The 23,364-nt window shown below is 35.8% G+C and overlaps 1 protein-coding gene across 1 annotated transcript in view; it reads left to right on the top strand.

Annotated features, from left to right (window-relative positions):
- The window catches only part of LOC126271682 (ribosomal protein S6 kinase beta-1), a 201,082-nt gene extending 178,578 nt beyond the window's left edge, over positions 1-22,504 (top strand). The window contains exons 11-12 of the mRNA XM_049974171.1: positions 2,855-3,076; positions 13,440-22,504. Coding sequence (XP_049830128.1) covers positions 2,855-3,076; positions 13,440-13,445 — 228 coding nt within the window. The 3' untranslated portion in view covers positions 13,446-22,504. The remainder of the gene's footprint in view (positions 1-2,854; positions 3,077-13,439) is intronic.
- Positions 22,505-23,364: the final 860 nt, after the last annotated feature.

A 23,364-nucleotide genomic window follows, 5' to 3' on the forward strand; every position in this document is an offset into this window, starting at 1 on the left:
TTTCAAAGTTTGATGACAGTGAATTAGCTTTAAATCATTTACTAATGTCATTGATAATTTGATTAGCAGCTATTTCTAAATCTGTACATAACTTACTACTTATTGAAATGTTTGTATAACGTGCAAACAAAACAAACTTAGCATCTGACAGTGTAACAGACGAGAGGTCATTAATGTACACAAGAAAAAGCAGTGGACCCAAGACGGAATCTTAATTAATTCCCAATCATATGGAGATTGACTGCTTACTGCATAGGTATTTTGCAATGACACCCTTTATTTTCTGTTAGTTAGATAGGATTCAAACCATTTTGCAGCATTGCTGGTGACACCATAATATTCTGGTGTACATAAGAGAATGCTGTGGTTCGCCCAGTCAGAGGCTTTTGACATGTCACAGAAAATGCCAGGAGCCTCTAATTTATTATCTAATGAATTAAGTACATTATCACTCTAAGTGTAAATAGCTTCCTTAAGAAACTCAAACTGTCACTCGGACAATATATTATTTGTAGTCAGATGCTCAAGGAGACGCTTGAGCACAACTTTTTCAAATATTTTTCAGAAGGCTGGCAAAAGTGAAATTAGTCTATAGTTTAATGGTATCTCCTTATCCCCATTCTTGTAAAGATATTTTAGCCAGTCTAGAAATGTTACACTGTTCAGAGATTGATTACATAAACAACCTAAGATCAGCTCGCATGAGCACTCTTTGATTATCTTCGTTGAGAAGTAAAAGAGGATTACAAAAAGTAGTCATTAAGTTTCAAGAATAAATTATTTTCCAGCAAAAAATGTACAGATACTCCAATATTTCGATGCAACAATTCAAGATAATGATGATAAAATCCATACATATTATAAAAGTGTGCGTGCGTGCGTGCGTGCGTGCGTGCGTGCGTGCGCGCGCGCGCGCCGGCGCTGCGCGCGCACATACATGCAAACATGCATTTGTTTTCTTTATCTCCTAAACCACTGGACCAATTTCAAACATATGTGGTACGTATAACCGTTACTGTCGAGTAACAATTGCTGTGGGGTTTAAGAACCATGTAGTTCAGAAGCTATGATGACATAAACAGTGAAATGTGTGAAAGACTGCCACTTTATGCATAACATTTTAATTTATTATTTCTATGCTACTAGCTCTATTCACAACAAATATTGCAGACGGTATCCATGTTTGCCTCTGAATATACCTACAAAGTTGTATCAATGTATGGCAGAAATATCAGGAGATGTGGCGTCATAAACACTGAGATACATGAAAAATTGTTGCAGTGTGCATGAAGTTTATATTACGTCTTTACTTCGAAATCTGATCCCAATTACTACTAAATCTGTTTCCAGTGCAATTTACAGTTCAGTATCAAAGTGTGCCACTGGATGTACCTACAGAACTGTCATTTTATTCTTTACTGTTAAGACACTCCTACACGGGAGTCAACTTAAATAAATCCTTGCACCTGGCAGCACTTCTGTCAGCTTTCAACTGTGAAGTACAGATGGCTTTAGGCGAAGCAATAGCCATCTAAAGAGATATGAAGAGGCATTGTCATAAGAGACGTTTACAAAATAGAGTTGTAGACACACACAGCAGCGGTGTCAAGTGTATGGACACTGTACACTACGCAAACACAGTTCATCTTTGTTTTTGTTTCTAGTAGAAAAATGGCAGAATTGTCAGCTTGCTGTGTTATAAATGGAGGCATACACAAAACTGAATGATTTTATGGTATGGTTAAGAACATTATGGCAAAAAGTACTTACCTAAAAACCTTTGAAGGTAAGCTTTAAACCACAGTTGTGAAACTGGAACACACATTTCAGCGAATGCTTAGCTTGAAATAAAAGTTGAAAAATGGATTATTAGAAAGAACAATTATAAATAAAATGTTAGAAATTGTAAAAACTTTTCAAATATTTTGAAATTACAGGTTAACAATAAAATTTATCAGAAACTGTGTGAAAGAGGAGATTCCAGCTTTTCACAGAATGAATGATGACAGACTAAGCAACATGATCTTAAAGTTTATTTGGTTTCAAGAGGAAAAGAAACAATGTCGGAGAAGAAGCAATTAAAAGATATGTTTTAAAAATAAGTTTCCATGGGGGGTAGTAAATGACATTGGCACATAGTAGTGTGTAATAAAAAGGGGAATTGGACTTGGCTCCTGGAAGGCCCTAACTCACAAAAAAAAAGGAGAAACAAATTTAAAAAGGTTCATTACATGCTCTTTCTTGTTAATTTTCTGTCATTGTAAAAACTAAATTTTCTATGTGCCTAATCATATTGTAATCTAAAGATTCTGTATTCACTACATTTAGCTACTTTTATTGGAAACAGAAGCCCTTTGTTTTTATTGCTCTTGGTTGTAATTGACGTAGTTTCCAGACTTTATTTATAGAATCAAGATCTTTACAAATGTAGCCCTTGCAGCAAACTATTTTTAGCTATAATGCTTTCTGTAACTGAAAGTAACAGTATACTGTTCCAGATTGTTAATTCATAGGTCAATTCTCTAGAAATTAATCTTTATTGTGTGAAGCATATTGTGAAAACTGAGGAAATAAACAGTGAAAATATTTATTACTTGTCTATACTTAACTAAAATATTCAAAAATTATTGTTGGACAACAACACTTGGTCACCTGTCCATCTCCCTCTGTTCCTCTCTGTATACCCCCCCCCCCCCCCCCCCAACACACACACACAGCTTCTTGCCAATCCTAGGTATTCCTAGGTATTCCTGAAATTTCTTGGCTCCTTTGTCTCCTTTTGATTTCCCAGTAAATTATCATAAGTGCTAATGTTGTAGACACAATTTGTAATTTATAATTTTGTTGTGGACAGGGATTCACTTACGTGGCACCTTCAGTACTAGAAGAGATGTACAAGCCACCACGCATTGTGAAAGCCAGATCACCCAGGAAGTCTGCATTTCCTGCTCCATCACTTAGACAGCCTTTCAGCCCCAGGCACAATCATCATTTAGCTCCAAATTTTGGCTTCCACCAAAGACCAGCAACAAATGACTACCCCATGGGAACTCCCAGCCAAGATGAGATGATGGAGGTGCAAGTTTATTATTATATTATTGTTATTATTATTATTATTATTACAAGTTACATTTTAAAAAATGCACTTTGGATTTGATTGTGGCGCACTGCTGATCAAGATGTCTTCCTCGTATTAACTCCTTTCCGTCTTTGGCCTTCTTAACAATTTCTGATTTGAAACTTACCAGGCATTGTCTCCTTCGATGTCTACTTTGTGTTTGTCCTTTTAAATGATTGAAGATAAATATCTGCTGCTGTTTGCTACCACAGAAGAGTAAGGGTGGTAATATTATGAGTGCTATGGCAATTCACTGATAAACATAGAGGAAAGAGCATATATGTCAAAAGAGTGTACTGAAGGCCTCTATAAGGGGGAGGACTTGTCCAGTGGCATGAAAGCAGAATAAATTGAAAATAGACAGGTTCATTGAATACGTTGACATAGAAAAGCGTTCACCAATGTAAAATGGTGCAAGATGTTCAGAATTCTGGAAGGAAAAAAATAGGAGTAAGTGACATGGAAAGATAGGGTAATGTATAGTATGTACCAGAAACATGAGGGAGCAATAAGATTGGAAGACCAAGAACAAAGAGCTTGAATTGAAAAAGGGTATGAGACAGGGATGCAGTCAATCACCCCTACTGTTCAATCAATACATCAAAGCAGCAATGATGGAAATAAAAGAAAGGTTAAAAGTAGGATTAAAATTCAAGGTGAAAGAATATCAATGATAAGCTCCACTGATGACATTGCTCTCTTCACTGAAAGTGAAGAATTATTAACAGATCTGTTGAGTGGAATGAACAGTCTAATGAGTACAGAATATCGATTAAGAGTAAGCCAGGAAAAGACAAAAATAATGAGAAATAGCAGAAATGAGAACAGCAACTAACTTTAACGTCAGAATTGGTGATCACGAAGTAGAAGAAATTAGGAATTCTGTTACCTTTGAAGTAAAATAACCCATGATGGATGAAGCAAGGAAAACTTTAAAAGAAGACTAGCACATGTAACAAGAACATAAAAAGCAGACTAGTACAGGCAGAAAGACATTCCTGGTCCAGAGAAGTGTATTGGAATCAAACCTAGGCCTTGATTTGTGGAAGAATTTCCTGAAAATGTACATATGCAGCACAACATTGTATGGCAGGAAATTGTGGACAGTGGAAAAGGGAACAGAAGAGAATTGCTCCATTTGAGATATGGACCTACAGAAGAATGTTGAAAATTAGGTGGCCTGATAAGGAAGGAGGTGGTTCTCCACAGAATCGGCAAAGAAACTAACAAGAAGTAGTGATAACATGGGTTAAACCATCAGGGAATAACTTACATGCTACTAGTGGGAGCTGGTAAATATAGAGGAAGACAGAGTGGAGAGTGAGGGTGGAAACTGCTCTTGTGGGAATGTAACGGTATCTATGCAGTGTTCTCAGTCACGGTGTATACGCCCCTAGAAATCTGGGAAAATCCTTGGAATTTTTTTATCTGGAAGAAAACTGGGAAAACCTGAGAAATTTTCAGCGTTCTGGGAAGTTTTCATTCTTTCAGTTTTCAGTTACTAAATTTTTGTAATTTTGGCTAGTAAGAACTGATAATCCAGCAAAAAAATTTTACTTCAGTCTGCTACTGCAGAGTAATATGCAGCAATAAAACATAAATGAGAGAGAGACTTCAAAATAAAACTTAAATTGCAAAGAAAATGCTCAATTTACAACAACAACAACAACAAAACAACAACAACAACAACAGTGTGTGCAAATGCACGTCTGCCAAGAGCAAAATGTGTCGAATGACGAAGATTACGCAAGACTTCATAGCAACAAAGTCCTTTTGATCACAGCATTTGATTCTCATTGAAAACTTAAACACTTGGAGGAGCAGCCACTTAGCAAAATTTCAGACCCATAAGACCACACATTTATGCCACTATTTAAAATTTTACTGCCAGATTTGAGCTTAATGTATGTTAAAGGATAACACATGAAAAAAATATTGATATTATATGTCAAAGTTTAGCTTGTAGCAGCACTCTGTGTATGTTAATGTAAGCCATTAATCTTTCCTATTTGTGTATTCGCACTGCTGAACAGTGATGCTGCTATAGGCTGACTACATTATATGTCCTATGCTCTGAATATCAGCTGTCATTGGCTGGGGCCATCACATGACATGAGCTGTGAGTGGCTGATAAAAACACATTGCTATCTTGATTTCAGTGCTTCGGAAACTAACTTGCTATATTTAGAGGATGTCGTATTTATACTTTAATATGAAACATTCAGTTTACATGTTACTGAACATCAAACATTTTCTTAAAAAAAAGTATTTTTTTTATGCTAGCTTCCTTTTTCCATAGTTTCGGGATATTTTGCACCGGTGTATAAAACCTTCACCATTCTAAGGATTGAGAAGTTTCCCAGTTATGGAGAACGTATACTGTCAAATAAAATGGAAAACGTGTATTTTCACCTGGGTGGAAAAGTGTCTTTTTTAACTGGGGAATCTGAGACAAACCCAGTTCCTCCCCCCCCCCCCCCCCCTCCCTCCATATGCACCCTGTCAATAATACACTCGAACTGTCAGTCGTGGTCGGAAGAAAGTTCAGTGTAGTAGTGAGTGTATTATATCAGAGCTAACTGAATCTCAATGTGGAACAAATTGTTGATGCTCGTATAGTGTGAGCACTTCTGCAATCAAGGTAGCCAAAGTCATTAAAGGTGATTATGACAAAAACTAAACAGGATAACAATTGCAAAAGTCCTTGCAGAACTGAATATTGCACTCGTGGACATGGTCAGCATCAAAACAACACAAAGGGAGCTCAATAAGAAGGAAATTTCCAGGCGAGCTGGAATTCCAAAATCACTAGGCAGTTATGCAACTGCCTGTAACAAGAGAACATTGTGCCAAATCCATAAAACCTGGACTTTGAAACAATGGAAGAAAGTCATTTTGTTGAATGAGTCTTGTTGCACACAGTTTCCAACTTCTGGCTATGTTTGTATGCCTAGATTGAAAAATGGCGTGGCCTCATTGATAATTTCGGCAGATATAACGTGGTATTCCATGTGTCCCATGGTTGTGTTGCAAGGCTGCATTACTTCCAGGGGTTATGGGGACCATTCTGTTGGAGCAGCACCATCCCATGGTACAATACTTTCTCCACGATTGTGGTAGTGTGTTCGAAGATGACAGGTCCCCTGTTCACACACCCCACATTGCCCAAGAGTGGTATTGTGAGGACTAACTGTCTCAGATCTCTCCTGACTCCACAGTCACCAGATTTCATTATCAGTGAACCTTGGGTATCGTCTAATTTTGAAATAGGCATGTGACTTTCAAAAGAAGGATGCATGATCATTAGCCACCTCCATCACCATTGTCTGAACTTTTCACTATGATGTTGGAAGGATGGTATAAGATTCTCTTGAAAACTGTACAAGACCTATATTTTTTCCATTCTGAGACGAGTGGAAGCTGTTTTGCATGCCAAAGGTTTTCCTGCATTGAAATGTTAATATGTTGTATTTTTTGTGTTTCCATATTCTTATCCAGCTTCTGTAATTTTTTATTACTTTATAATAGCACCACTGATAACAGAAGCTCCTTTCTGTTGTATGTCTAAAACATCCATTTGATCAACTGTTATACCAGTTTCTTATTTTCAGAGTCTAAAGTAGAAAAAAAAACCACATGCAATATTCTTCTTTGGAAAATCCTCCTTTTGTAAGTACAATAGACAAACAATTGATGAAGCGTCAGTCACTACAATTGGTGAAAAATTTAATTTGCGTGATATAATTATCTATTGCAGAAATAGATGCTCAGTGAGTCTCAGAAACTGATCATTGCAATATCCATTTTTATTTTGGCAAGGAGGAGGAGGATATCATTACAGTATCAAATTGGAAAAATCCACAGGCAGAGGAGGAAATGAGTAAGAATGTTGGTGATATGACTTACTGTTCATATCGATTGATAGTTAGTGAAAAAGCTGCAAAGAATTTTTTTAAATGTCGACAATTGTTTCATTAGTACATTGTCAAAGAGTATGTGAGAATCAAAACCAAATGACTCCTCTAGATTCAGTTAAATAAAACAAAGTAGTGTTCCGAAGAGTACATTAATTTATGTTATACAGTTGTTAGTGATGGCAATGTGAATCTCGGTGAGTGGCAGGGGGGGGGGGGGGGGGAGGAGGTTATACCATATCCACATTTATAGAGCGAGAGCACATGCGTTAATACACTCAAGATGGAATGAAATATGTTTGTACGTATGACTGTCTAATTTTTTTGAATGACATTCATGTTCAATCCTACATGGAACAAAATGAAAGAACCTTATTAACTGTTAAATCATCATTGGATTATCATGGTATTCACGCAAATGGTGCTCAAACAAAAATTAAAATATTTAATGGTTTTCATTGTCAAGCAACAAATTATGGGGATATCCACTGGTGGATATGCAGATTTCATTGGGTGGCAAAGGAGAGTTTTGCCACATGCACAGATTTTGATTTGGTTGATTGAAAAAGTCATATCACATCAAACTGACAGTCATCTTGGCAGATGTCGACTCTGATCCAGGCTTATTTGCCATTGTCGTCAAAAACATGATTCAAGGTCCATGTGGCTTACTCAACAATAATTCACCATGCATGTTTGATAGGGAATGAACAAAATAATAACGTAGAGACTGACTTGCCAAGCCTATTATTTGTAATGACTGATATCCATTCTATCATCAACAAGCATCTGAAGATGGCATCAAATCCATCAATTTGGAAGCACAAAACAGTGGCGTTGAAGCTAATTGTTGGGCTGTGCTATCGAAAGTGTACATGGCACAGTTGAGCATTGCAAATTGATCAAGTAAATTTGCAAACAAAGGAAGTTGTATGTCAGTTCATGGAGTGAGAAACGCAACAGCACCTATCAGTGAAATTTAGTATATCACCTGGAATGCTATATCAGTAGCAACAAAGCAGTATGGCACTTGGTTGGCAGTTTCTGACAATAAGCTGCGTCTGGTAAAGGCCACTACGCGACCATGGCGTACGTCCTACCAATCATACAGGCGGGATGAGGTTCTCCTCACTCGCCTCCGCATTGGACACAGTCCCTTCACGCATGGTTTTTTACTCCGGCGGGAGGACCCCCCAATCTGCAGTGCTTGTGGCGTCCAGATTACTGTCCACCACATTTTACTTGACTGTCTTTTATTCTCTGACCAGAGGGCGGTGGTTTCCTTGCCACCGGATTTGCCCTCTATTTTGCAAGACGACGCAGCGACTGTGGTTAAGGTCTTACGTTTTTGTGTCCTGTCCAATCTGTTGCCTCGGATTTTAGGGAGAAGGTTTTAATGTGCTGCTGGGTGACTGGCTCACCAAGGTTTTAGGTAAGAGGTCCGCCAGTCACGATTACCTCCTTGTTTCCCTTCGGTATCTGTTCTCTTTTCCTTGTGTTTCCTTTCCTTTTTTAGTGTGTTTCTTCTCCTCTTGTTTTGGCTCTGTATGTGCGCGTATGGAACTGCGTCAGGCCTGTGTCTTTTAGCCGTTCTCCTTGTTTGGCGTCCGTCTTCGTCCCTTCATCGTTTGTGTTCCTGTTTCTATGCGTTTGGGCGCTGATGACCACGCTGTTTAGCACCCGTAAACCTCAAACACACACACACACACACACACACACACACACACACACACACACACACACTTTTTTTTTCCAGTCCCTCATTGACATCCTATAGTTGTTCATTTATTAGCACACCTTGGAAACGGATAGCATGTGCACTTCACAGCGGAAAATGAAAGTGCAAGAGCATTGTCACCACCGCCAAAAAAGTTTACCGCATTTTATTTATTTATTTTCATTGTGCGGGTATGATATGTTTGCTTATGCTACTTTACTGTGAAGTGCTAACATACAACACATTGAATACATCAGCAAACAAGTCTCACTGTATCTTCGCCAATGTTCAGATCTTCTGCATATTATTCAACTAATTATTACAGAATTCTCTTACTTGAGATTATAGTTAATCAAGGTATTTTGACCAACATCCTTCCAAGAACTGAGAACAGTAAATGATCAAGTATGCTGTAATTATTGTGAAGCTGGCCACAGGTTGAATCTTCTGGAGAACTATGCACATTAGGAATTTCACTAACTGATTGAATACCGCCCAACCATAGAAAATACGCACATTATTTTCAGTCATTTTGACAGCGTGTTTCCCATCCAAGCCAAAAGAGCTTCAGAAAAAAAATTCGGAGACTACATGACTAAAGATATCCTATATCGTTCACATCCTACAAATAAAATCCAGATATTCAGTGTACATTAAACATGTATAATAATGCATTGGTTTCGATTGAGGACATATGTTTGGCAATCACTAACAAATCAATGGTATGGTTGGCAAGGGCTAAGCCAGACATATCTGCAGTTTTTTCTGTCATAGTTTGCAACGAGAAATATACTTTGATATTGATGAATTGGGTAAAATCTTCCTGAACTGGTTCCAGAACAGTGCATAGTAAGACAATAATGCATGAAGTTACAAGCCAAAGCATGGGATTGTATTTTCTAGATGCACCCACAGGCACAGACTAAAATTTTATCATTTCCCTTATTTTGGGAACCCTACAACCACAAAAAATACTTCACTGGCAATTGCATCATCTCGTATTACAGCACCTCTTTTTGATGGTGACCAAACAGCACATTCAGCTCTGAAATTGCTGTTGAATATGCAAATCAGTGGAACACACAACTGCAATTTCAACAAATATTATGGAATAATAAAGTACTCAATCATGTTAAGTCATTATATGGGATGAATGTACCATGGTGTACAAAAAAACGTTAAGAGCACTTCACATACACTCAGCGATTTGAGAGGAAATAAAAAACTCTACAGTGGTGCACTCATTTTTATTTTCAGATGCATTATGACAAACTGAACCACTTATACTGAATTCAGCACCACTGATGAAGATAATGCATGTCACAAGTTGTGTTTTATGGTGACATGTAAAAAAATTAGCTGCAAAGATTGATATGCATGTACAACTACAGTGGATCTGCTGAAAATTTCATAAAACAGTTGTTGGATATTGAGAAGGGCAATCCACCCAGAGTATCAAATTACTAATAAACTTTTGTAAAATCACAGCCATAGTAGGCAAATTGATCCACAAAGTTTTCATTGGTGGCTCAGTGCACATGCTATATTAGCAGCCAAAAACAATGAAGTCAATGCCATCAGTTTCAGAATTCAAAACTAGATACCAGTTGAAGCAACAACATATCATTTTCATAATGCATTAAGATGAAGTTATCTTATGCAGCTGAATTCTTGAATTCACTAGATTTGCCTGGCACGTTACTGCATGTTTCAACATCGAAAATTGGCATGTCTGTCATTCTTCTCCAAAACATAAATCCAAACATGACTTTGCAAAGTTACTGGGCTCCCCACCTTTCCACCCCACCCAACCCTCCCCACTTCCCCACCCTCCTCCAAATTCGCCTCACCCCTCCTGCCTGTTAATCAGTTTGATCACATATTACTGATTCAATAATTCTGTTCAGATATGAATGCAACAGTGATAAAATTGAGAATATTTCAGAGAGGGTGAAGATAGTGAGGTTGCAATATTTGCTGAGAAACATTGAGAAATATGTGTACTTTGATAGGGGAATTTTATGTTACTCTACTCAAAGGAAAGTGAGAAGAGGATGCACTAGCTTGCAACGCCATGAACTTAAATGAAATTTTACTCAGCATTTGAAAACATGAATAGACTGGGTGAAATAATGGCAGTCAAACTTGGTCACATTTTAAACTCAAAATATGGGCATGGGTACCACAGTTTCTGGAATCAATTTGGTAGCTTTAAGTTACTTTGAAGCTCTACTTTGTCAGAACATATTAAAAGCTGTAATTGTAGTTTGAGTTAAGTATATTCTTGTCATTACCACTCCAGATAATAATTGTTCAATTCAGGAAGACCAGATAGCGAGTCATCACAGGTAGTGTTCATCGTTCTACCACTGTGAAAGTAACTGCTTATGTCACCTGATGTATTACACCATTATATGTTTCTGACAAAAGGAGACAAAAAAATGGCAGTAGTTATTCAAGGAAATGAGCAACATAAGAGTAAAGAAAAGTGAATAAACATTCCTGATAATGTTTTTTCCTGATTTCCTATTATATTTTGCCTCAGGAACACCTCTTCATAAGGACCAACAGTAATTAGTCGGACATTTTTGCAGTACTCCTGTTCGTTTGGTAATGTTCTTGCATTTGAGAAATGTCCTAGTGGAACCATTCATAATGTTTGTCACTAGCACCAAGGTTATCGAGAAGTAGTTTAAATGATCATTCAAGCAATGTATCTTAATTGACATGTTACAGCCCATAAAGTGATATGATCTTATTAGTTCTTCTACAATATTGTGATAGTTTCCTGTCTTATGGTTGCCTGAAAAGTTCTAACAAACATTTATGAAAGACAGCCAAGTTGATTTTTCAAGTTGACTCAAAAAAAGTTGGGGAAATTTTCATCTGCCATTAATTCCCTTATTTGCATCCTTACAAATATTTGCTCCTTAATTTTTGCTTCACTGATATTTGGGAACTTATTTCTCAAATACATTTTCACCAAGTTTTTTGTAGGACACAATTTAATATGCAGTAGAGGTAGATAAATATTTAACATGAGGAGTCTTAACCATATTTTTCTCTCCATGTAGCATTTTTTTTCCAAGCAGGTCTTTTTTTTTTTTTTTTTTTTTTTTTTTTTTTTTTTTTTTTTTTTTTTTTTTTTTAAATACCAGAATGGTGGTTTTTTTCGTCTTTGCTGTCCCAGTTGCATATAAAGCAGCAGTGATTTGTATACCCGAGCTGCAAACAGAGAAGAATTGCAATAACTGTGAGATCTACACACATACACTATTTATATTTCTCATATTGGATATGTGTGAATAGCAGTTCAGAGTTCTCGTGTGTCTCCATTGTTAAATGCTTGAGCTATGGAAAGAGAAGGAAATTCCTCCCTTTGTGGAGAAGTACTGCTTTCAGACAAAGTTTGCTAGAATCTATGAACAGATGCCACTCACTTACATGGAAATCGTGGACAAAAGTCTCCATAATGTATTCAGTGTCATTACAAAGAACCATGTCACCTACTTTGGAGAAATGTTAAGAAAAAGGAGGATGGCAGGCACAATAGCCATTCAGTTTCATACCAGGAAGAAGAAGATTCCTTTCTTTTAATCACTAAGCTAGAGGATTAGCCTGTTTCTTTGACAAATTTAAATCTTGAATAAGATCATTGAGGCCCCCTTGAGAGAACAAAAAAAATGGCTCATTTGATTCACAGGGAGGCATTAAATGTTGAGTCAGTGTATCTCTGTCTTCATTTCAATATTCCTCTTCATTCACTGTCACATTGTCAGGAGGCACTGGTTCCGGCAATTCTTCACGGTGATATGTAGGTCTAAAGCAGGTAGTAAATTGGGACACTGCACAGTTTTCCTTATTTTAGAGGCGATTCCAGCTATTTCTGTCACACAAAAATAAGTCTGTTAAGTGACCCATTGATTTTCTCTATATCTTGGGGACACCAAGGGACATCCGTCAATATCCTGTTAACTAGCCTGTTAAGAGTGTAACACATGTCAAACAGCATTTGTAGGGGACCCATTTTTTGTCTTGTTTGCCAACCTTGCACCCAAAATAAAGTTCATTACATTTTTTTACAAGAGGATTAAGTTTTTGTTTTCGTGATTCCAGAGTTAAGTCACAACAGATATAACGAATAGAATTTTGGTTATTTATGCAGGTATGAGGCATTTCTTCTAAAATCACTCAAAACACAAACCTACATGAACATACAGGAATGCACTTCACAAGGTCAGAGCTTTTACACTATGGATAGTGACACAGCAGAGCAACATGACGTGATACAATGTGAGGATGACCCATCGGTCTCCATTGTATCCTGGCAGTGAATGTTGTAACTGAGATCATGTATGGGATTCCTTGTATGTATTTTGCTTGTCTGCTAACACTTACATCTGCAAAAGTTAAATAAAAGCAAATTAAGTAATTCCAAAGTAACCAATATGCAGCATTTTTAAGTTTTTGTTGTAGATAGAGGGTACTGTACATGAAAACTGAGCCCAATAGGCAAAAACAAATTTAATTTTAAAATTGTGTAGCTAAGAATGCCATTCACATTCTTTGTAACAAAAAATGCTATTGGCCAGTGGTATTTGGATATTTGTCATTGATACTCTGCATTTGTGTTTCATTTGCTTTAGTGTTTAATATTATTTTCCACTTACACATTTATTTGTTTTTCCAGGCCTAGGCTGTTTTGACGCACTTCATTTGATCCTGAGTTGTGTTCATTCAGTGCTTATCATTCTGGTCAGCCACTTTCGATCATTGGAGCATGAACTACCTGTCTACACAGAGGTTGGTAACAATCGCATAGTTGCACTATCTTCTCTGGTGCTCCTTCTGCTCTCTCTGAATGTTTGAATTCAGAATTTCAGCCATGTAATGATATGCTTGGAATTAAGACCCTCTTTAGTTAATAGAAGCATGGAAATTTGTGTCACGATGGCTATGTAAATTATTGTCACAGAGAATGGACGCTGTCTCGTACATTATTTTTTACAATGCTTGCACAGAAGATTTTTGTAAATAAAAAAAAAAAAACTTTATCTTATCTGTAAATGTAACCATTCTGAGGGGCAGTAGGATGTGGTTAACATGTGCGATTCTGCAACTCTTCCCCAGCTCTGTCAGTAATGTTCAGGAATGTATATGTCAACATACATTGTCAGAGCATGTATACCAGTGCCACAGCCTACTCAAGCTAAGCTCAGGGATGTATATCTTTTGGTAACCTCTATATGCAGTTCCAGTATCAAAGGAAAAATTTACCACATTTTTTCCTGAAAAGCTGCAGTTATGTGACTTGCGCTGAATAGCACAATTGGATATGAGCCAGCACCATTCATTTTTACATTTGTACATTTCCAGCATTGCATAATATCTGCATTTCTAAAAGGTTACTGTTTCTAATACGTAAGTGAAATTATAAAATTGTGCATCCTGTCCAAGGATATTCTGTTGACATAGGGAATGTAATTGTGTAACTGAACTGTAGATGTATGTTTTGAATTTTGTTTACCTCATTTATTTACAGAATCATCCTTTAGAATTTTATTGGAATTTTGAAGTGAATTCTATATATATATAATTTGTTTTTATTTTTAGTGTTTATATTTATGACAATAATGTTAAAACATGAAAATGCCATATAAAGAGAACAAAGTGAAAAGTTAAATCCTGTTGCTGAATTACTGTAAATATTTTTTTTTACAAACTGGTAATACCTCTTGAAGCAATAAAGTTGTGTTCACCAAAAGGCAATCATTTTGTATACATGGTATTGAGGGACAGAGAGAAATCTAATTTATAACTGCAAAAATATTAGGAATGTTCACACCTTTTTTTCTCTTCAGTGTAATAGCATTTAGAATTCAGGGATTTTTTCCTTTTGCTCATTTTTATGTTATTATGCAACTGATAACTGATGGAGTTTCATCACAATCTTCCATATGTTGTGAACCCATAGATACAACAGCATTATGTCACAGAGAGCAGTCACATTTAGAACTGCCAATTTAACTTTTTTAAAGCTATTTGAAGTATGTAACTTGTTAAAGAAATGTGAAGAAACTTCTTTGGTAGTTTGTTTCCTATGTTCCGTCTTCCATGGAAATCTGACAAGTTAGGTTTCTTAGAACTTCTGTGGCATATACAGCATTTGTCTACATAATAGCTATAATTAACTGCACTTAATTTCACTGAACTCAAACTTAACAGAACTACAAAGATGACATACACTCACATCCTTAAATATTTTGGCATTTAACTTGTGTTATTTCACTCTTTACACTATTTGCATTTAAAATGCTCTGTGTGTTTTTCTTTGTGTGCTGTAGCACAGTCAGGGGAAATTTCCTCTTGAGGTACTCCTACAGTTATTTATGTGGATGTGCAATTTCCCAATGCCTGTAAAACCTAAGTTTTATTTGGTACAACCTTATTTGTAAATTATTCTTTCACCAGTCACTCACACACGTTCTATTCATCCTGGTCTGTGTACATGCATTTGGTCCATTATATAGTGCAGAAGATTTCTTTTAGAAGTCAGGATTGCAAATACTGTAGCAATTTTCATTAATTATAAATATTTAAAAGATTTTTCTTTAATGTCAACCAAAAATTAAGCTTATGGAAAAAGATTTGGTAAAATAACATTCAGTAAAGGATGTAGACACTCGAGCACAACCAGGCAGGACACTATTACACCTTTAAAGCAGCAAGAAATAATCAGCTGTGAAAATCTGTGTTGTTCTGGGCACATTTTGATTTTGAAACATAATTTGCTGTGTGCTCACGAAGTTGATTACTGCTCGAAGGTTTTGTTTTCATTCGTGTACTTGTATTTTTTTTAAGATATCTTCCATTTTGTTGTGGTAAATATTGATATTTTGTACATGTAATATGAGCCAAGATAAATGCATTAAAAAGTGGAACTCACGTTGTGAATTACTGGAATGAAGTATACTGGAAAAAGCAGTAAACTTGAGAAGTGGAGTTTAAAGTTGGACTGAGGAATAAGAGGAGGCTGATTTCTTTAAAGTGTGTTTTCACTGTATTGTAATTCTCATTTTTCCCAGCCCGTAAGAGGGTTCTGTCCTTTGCTTATACTGAAAATTATTTTGTTTGACTTGATTACATAAGAATCATTTATTAAAATTAGCTGTTAAAATATCTTCCAAATATTCTACTCATAAATGCAATAAATTAAAAGGTTCTTAGTATAATGGAAGAAGATTACTTTGGGTGTTTGTCATCTAAACTTAATATTGTAAGATGTGAATGAGGATGGATCCCAACTCAACTGGTAGAAAAACAGCTGAATATGGGGGCAGACAAATACCAAGGACAGGGTATTGCTTAACTGATAATATTATTTCCTTTTTGTATGCCTGCATGCTGTTCAATGCCCCTTCTATTCTGAGAGTGGTGATTTTTCCTTGTTATATTCCATTCTTGATTCTCTCCCAATGTGTACAGTGTTTAACAGTTTTCTTTGTAGACTGTGCCCTAAATGTGCCACTTAAATGTGTAAGCCACATTCCTAATTTGTGTTTCGTGCGCCTCAGACTGTGATAAAAACTTCCTTCTGGTCAGAATAATTAGTAATTTGTATTTGCTGTCCAGTGCATATTGTGTGATATGAACTCTGCCAGTGATTTAGTTTACCTGAGAGTTCGTTGTGATTCCTGTTCCTTTGGAAGGCTGCCATTTGTCTTATTTTAAGTAAAATCAGAATTTTTCATTGCTTGTGCCTGTTCCACAGTAAAAACAGATTTAGTGTCTATAAACAATGTCATCACTTTACTAAATTCTTCTTCTCTTCTGTTTTTGTCAGTAAGGGAAGATGCTATTTCTCATCATGATACAAAGTAAGTTATTCCAAATTAAAACTATCCACCACCTCCAGTCCAGCATTGACTGCATGTTGCAGATGTAAAATATAAAACATTATAAAAACTAAGCCACAGTTATAAAAATTCGTAGGATTTTAATTATTCCGTGTCAGTCTGGTTTTGTTGTAGAACTTATTTTGTGTTTCTTATTAATAGGCATTCTCGTAATAGTAAAAAACAACCACACACACGTTCCACTTATCTAAACCATTGATATCAATATTACCCTCTCACTAATTATATAGTAAGCTGCAATTACCACTTAATTTTACTGTACCTTCTTCTCTAACAAATCTTCTGTTCCTTTCTTGAGGTATTTAAACAGTTTATTATGTAGTTTATTGCAGTTTTCAATTGACAACAAAATTTAAGTTTATTTGGTACTACTTTATTTGTAAATTTTTCTGTCACTGATTTCTTTTTGTCTCCTATTCTTTCCGTTCTGTGTGCATACTTAGTCTGTCACATACTAGATAGCCTCTCATTGTTGTTGTCAGTGTAAAACCAAGTTAATTTGTGATGTACTGTCACAGAATTAGCTATTGTGGACCAATGCCACACTCCTACTACAAAGTATTTATTTATAGCTGCACATTTCCTGTACCTGAATTCTTATGTGCCCGCCAACCCCCGAGACCTAAGATGCCACTAGTCAAAAGCTGCCTTTCCTTCTCCCTGTCCACAATGTTTGTCAAAGATATGGACAGTTACAAACAGTTGCAGTTCACAATTTGAAAGCAGTTTGTGAATCAAGTAATTACTGTACATTTTGAATTCCACCACTGGCCACCAAATTTATCAAACAGCTGCTACTAATACTCGTGTAAAATATTCTCAGTTTAAATTGTAATAAGTTTTCATGAACACTGAAATATGACAGCAGTAAATGCGGTCACATTTTAGATTTGTCTAGTGTAAATCATATCGCTATTTGATGGTTTTGTGATGTAGACTGTTGGTGTAATTTGATTTGCTGTTGAATCCAGATACTATTCCTTTAAGCAAACACTGTAATGAGTGCATGTAGTGCTTGTTCTAACATTCTTATTTGCTTTAAGATGCTGTAGTAAACATATTAGTTCCATGTTGATGTGGTGAATATAAATATTCTAGTTATCTTCGCTTTATTTCCAACTGTTCGAAAATGAAACATCTTTGTAATTGGGCCTCCAGGTTAGCTGCCAAATGATGTTATATTTGTAAATGTTAGACATATTATTCCTTTTTAAGGGTTAACAATAAAGCCTGTTATGGAATTGTTACTGCTAATGAGTTGACTTTGGCACAGTTTCAAAAGAAAACACTTCTGTTTCTGTTTTCATAATGTTCTAATTTATAAACAGTGAGCATTTGTCAGCTATTTCTCAGTTAATAATTATTGCAGGTATGTGGTTTAGCAAGGCCGCAATAAAGAAACTGGCATCAAAAGGCTCCTTTAAGTAGTAACAATTTATAATGAAATGTCAAATGAATATTGATAGTTAAATGCTTGACTGGAAAGTGGCAATGGAGCAACATGTAGACATTAAAAGAAGAATAATAAGAGACCATTAAAGTCCCACAAGACCACAAATAAAGAGAGGTAAAAGAGGTAAATAGAATCGAAAAACTGTGACGGACAAACAGTGGACATAGATAGGCTTGTCTATACTGTTGTCACACTATTTTTCTGCTGTGTAATATGGTCTGAAAATAGCACAAAACTCCTGGTACTTGTTTCATGTTTTCGGAGATTTTCAAGGCACATGCGCTTTGGACTTCAGATGATACCACGTACCTGGACACACACAAAATGCATCTTCTATGGTGTTTATTTCTTTTCAGTTTAAAACTGTCATCAGCCCCCCCCCCCCCCCCCCCATCTCTCTCTGTCTCTGTGTGTCTGGGGGGGGGGGGGGGGGCAGGGGCAGGGCAAGTTTTCAGCCTTATACTGAAATATTATAAAGAATACACTGTCAAAAAAGTAGTTTATGTAGTGCTATGCTGTCAGATATACTAAAGCTTATAGTCTAACAGTTTCTTCTATCCGTTATGTATTTCAAAGTATTCAACATGAGAACATATATTAAAACTGTTCAGCAAAAATTATTAGTAACGCAATATTTTACTTGTGGGTACTGGCAACTTGCATTTTTCACATAGTAAGGTACGACAAACACTTCAGTTGCAACATCAGTGATTGCTGATTTTCGTCTTCTTTTCCATCAGTGATCACGTTACTAATTGTGGTCGGTATTCCATTCCCCATCCAGAGTGAGACATTAATGTATGGTTATTTTAATTTATGTATTCAACTGAAGTATTTTGATTCCCACTGGTTCCCTGAAAACCGATTGTGGGACACAAACCTCCCAATGATAGTGAAATCTTGACAGTAGTAGGTTCAAGTCACTAAATATAAATAACTTGTTCGTTATGACACCTTCATTTACCACGTCATCTGATATTTGTAACAGTTTATTTTCCTGGTAATCATAAGGGAAATTGGATACCCGTATCTTTTGCTTTTTGAATGGATAAATTATTTCCACTCTTACACAGTTCCTCTAGGTGCAAATCTTTTTTGTGCAACTGAATGGTATTGACTTGGGTGTTAAAAAAATTATAGGTTATGCAACTACATTAGGATTCCTGTTTTCAGAGGGATATCATTTTTGTGTTTCATAAAATAAAGTACTTTAAAAACATCAGAAATTTGAAGACCATGGGTCCTGTACTGTGCTTGTACAAAATGGACCATGAACAGGAGATGCATTTAAGTTATTACACTAGTGATAACTTAGTTTGAAGTAAATTGATTGATTTTTCCCATACAGTTGGGATGGGGTTAGTCTGGACAGACTTGCCTTTTTCCTTCCTGCCCCCCTAAATTATTCTAAATGTAGCCTCCTACCTATTTCCTCATTACCCATCAACCTCCCCCCCCCCCCCCCCCCCCCCCTCTCCCCTCTCTCCTCTCTCCTCTCTCTCTCTCTCTCTCTCTCTCTCTCTCTCTCTCTCTCTCTCTCTCTCTCTCTCTCTCTCTCTCTCTCTCTCTCTCTCTCTCTCTCGTTGCTGGAGTATTATAGATCACATCTTTAAATGCCAATGTATGTCTGGAGACCCCAAATATCCATATATGAGATTGTGATGGAACGTTCATGAGTATTGTATTCTAGTCACATATTATCTCACATACTGTATTAACCGCAATATTTTTGGAAAACAGTACTGTGTTAGGTGTAGTGTGGTAAATGAGTGGTGAAGGTAATATTTTTTCTAGCTTAATCTTCCATTTTTCTAATTGGAAATCTGTCTTCCAATATGTTTTTAGATTTTTTAGCAGAGTGATTTGATTATTGGTAGTATATGGCAGAGAAGCTACAGAATTGGCTTCACTCTTCCATTTAAGGAACAATCCACTGTTACTCTTTGTTACATAATTGTTTTGTCATTGTTTGACAGTTTAAATATATAAGTGAATATTAACTCACAGTGCTTTTAGAAAATTCACATTGTCTGACAGTTTTTTAGTCCATGCATATGTTATACTTATAATTTCTTAAATTTCTTTTACAATTTTGGAATGAAACCTAAATCATTTGATGCTAAAAACTTAACCAAAGCCATCTGCAACCAACCTGTTATGGCCTTCTGATGTATAGCCAACATATATTCAAATTTGTGTAATATTTGATGCATGTATTTTGCATCCTCTTATTTCCATTACATGTTGAACAGTAACTGAGAGGTTTAACTTTTGTTTCCATGTTTCAAATGTTATTTCCCCATGAGTTCCAGAATATACACCAAAATTGTGCCTTTTTGATGGTAAATAAGATGGTTATCTAAATATTATTATATTTAGATGTTATTGCATATAGGTACTCTTGTGGTTCATCAGAAGAGCTCTCTCTCTCTCTCTCTCTCTCTCTCTCTCTCTCTCTCCAAGAGTTTGTTCACTCATTATTTGTTTTGTAAGACTTGTTTAAAGGAATTTGTATTAACAGTATTAAATATAGACATAAGAACATCCAGTTTTAAGATAATACAAACAGGCAAAAGGGAATAGCAGTTGTGAGCTCTTCCGATAAATGCAATGGTACAATTGAGTTACAAAAATACTGCTATGGTGGTCATATCTTAAATAAAGTACTAAATCATTATCAGTTTTATAATTTGTAAACTATGTGAGATCTGTAAATGATTTCTCCATTTCTTTTCCTTTTGTCTTAACCTCATTTGGATAACGTGGTTTGTTAATTCAGGAGTAATTTATTACAAGGAACACTGTGAAAATTTTGAGAATTGTATTATAATCCCATTGTGCCTTTCTTCATTTCTGTAGCTGAATGTTTTATTTGACTGCCACTTTAATGTACTCCTCACTAAATTTCCATCATTATGACACTTGTAAACATCTTTTATTCACATGAGTTGTATTATTGTAAGCTCTTGATATTTATAGTCATGTGTAACTAATTTTTATGCCTTGCTGCCTCGTAAGCAATAAAATTAATGCACAGGCAAGGTTTGTTTGCAAGAGTCCAGCTCTCTCTCTCTCTCTCTCTCTCTCTCTCTCTCTCTCTCTCTCTCTCTCTCTCTCTCTCTCTTTTAAATTGTGTCAGTACTTTTCAATTAAGAAAGAAGCTAAATAGCTCCAAAAAATGCTGCTCTGAAATAAATGTACTGCGATGAGGCTGATTAAAAATGATTGTATTTAGAAGGAGTGCACAATTTTATTAACAGTGAAAATAGTTTGCTGCAAGTTCCACACAGTCTGCAGAAACATTAAAATGCAGTCATCCAGTAGACAATTTCCTTAGTTGTCTTTTTCTGGGAAGAATTGCTATTAACTTGTTCCACAGTGTTTTACAAACTTATGAATCTTTGTGGGTAAAAGTTAATTAAATTTTTGTTTATGTTTAAATACAGACAGTATGAGACAGTGTATTACATTTCAGTTGCTTTATTATTATTGATGAAGATGATGATTATTTGAAAGTACTAATGAAGATCACATTTGCTTGTCAGATTCTTTGCTTACGTCCGTTACTACAATACATGTAGTAAAACATGAATAAGAATCACATTAAAGAGCTATTGCAGATTATTTGATGCTGTTGATTTGAGTGCCTTTCTTCAGTCAAAATAAAAAATTGTTATTACATGGAGGAGGAGGAGGATGATGCTTATCTTTCACTTGAATATTCACTTATTAGAGAAATTTCTTGACTTTCACTCCTATAATTGAGTTTCTGTATTCATTTTTAGTGTTTGTTTTTCTGCTGTGTATTTTACATCTTGTGTTTAAATAATTATTCTTTTTATAAAGATGTCAGTGATACGGGGATTTGTCGAAACATGTTAATGTTTTTGAAGTTTCTGTGGTGTTATAATGCCATTTCATAGAATTGGACTAAAAATTTTAAGTATATAGATCTTAAAGGGAAATTAATCTTAGTCAGTTTCATTCTGACAAAAGAGTGAAACATTACATTTTAATTTATACACTGCATATTTCACAAAAAAAAACTTTAAATTTTTGTGTTCTCTTTATACTCTTTAATTGGAAATGTCTTTCCAATAAGCATGTTGTGTTCATTATCTCAGAGCTAAAGGAAAAAATGCAGGCAAAAGTGTGAACTATGAAGCCTGTGTGCTTGTAACAGTTTGATAGTTAGTTTTAATACGTTATTTGTACAAATGTAATGAGTTATAAATGTTAAAATACTAATGATAATTGATACGTAGCATGTTTGCTATTATTGTGTCAGACCAGTCAATGAAACTTTGTGATTCAGATTGCATTTGTATCTTTCAACAACAAATAATTGGGCAGAGTGAAAAAAAATCAATAAATTCCTAAAATGAGTTTTTTTACTCTTACTATAAGATGTGCTTGGAGAGCACTCCTTGACCTCTTTCATCCCCCCCCCATCACCACTTGCCAATCGAAGAAAACAAGGATTGCTCTTCATACCAGCAGAAATGAACTTCCATTAAAAATGCATAAATGCTGCATAAATGAAAATTACTACAAAAAATCTGTAGCACTTTGTGAAATGTGGACTGAGAAACACAACTCACCTGCAGATATAGTTAACTGCTAAGAAAAATGACTACATTGAAAAAGTAGATGTTTGAGTGTCCAGCTGATTTTTGCACCCTTTGTGCAGATTTTCTGTTCTACAATGCTTTTAACTGCTCATTGCACAGCAGATCCACATTCCCTGCAGATAGTATAATTGATTTTTGTGTTCCAATCTTGGACCCTGCACATTCAAAATGTAATTCACACTGAGCCAATTACAAAATTAGAATGCATAACTGTGTGTGTGTGTGTGTGTGTGTGTGTGTGTGTGTGTGTGTGTGTGTGTGTGTGTGTGTGTGTGTGTGTGTGTGTACCACTGCATTAAGTCACTGTACTAGAATTGCAGGCAACACTGCCTTCGTGTCCTAAAATGCAGTACACTGGATTATCTGGACTGAAGTTGTTTGCTTGAGTGGTGACGTATGCTGCCATTCTGTGGTTTGCTGCTCTGATTCAGGCATAATGTAAACCACACATTTTGTTACCCGTTACAATTTGCCTTAAAAACCCATCACCTTCCTCATTGTACTGCTTCTTTCGAAAGTCAAAGAACTGGCTAAATGTTCACTTTTATGCAACTTGGTCAGCATTTTTTGTACCCAGCTTGAGCGTAACATTGACAATTTAAACATTCTGTAATG

This window comes from Schistocerca gregaria, chromosome 1 (assembly GCF_023897955.1).
Source record: "Schistocerca gregaria isolate iqSchGreg1 chromosome 1, iqSchGreg1.2, whole genome shotgun sequence".
NCBI classification, from domain to species: Eukaryota; Metazoa; Arthropoda; class Insecta; order Orthoptera; family Acrididae; genus Schistocerca; species Schistocerca gregaria.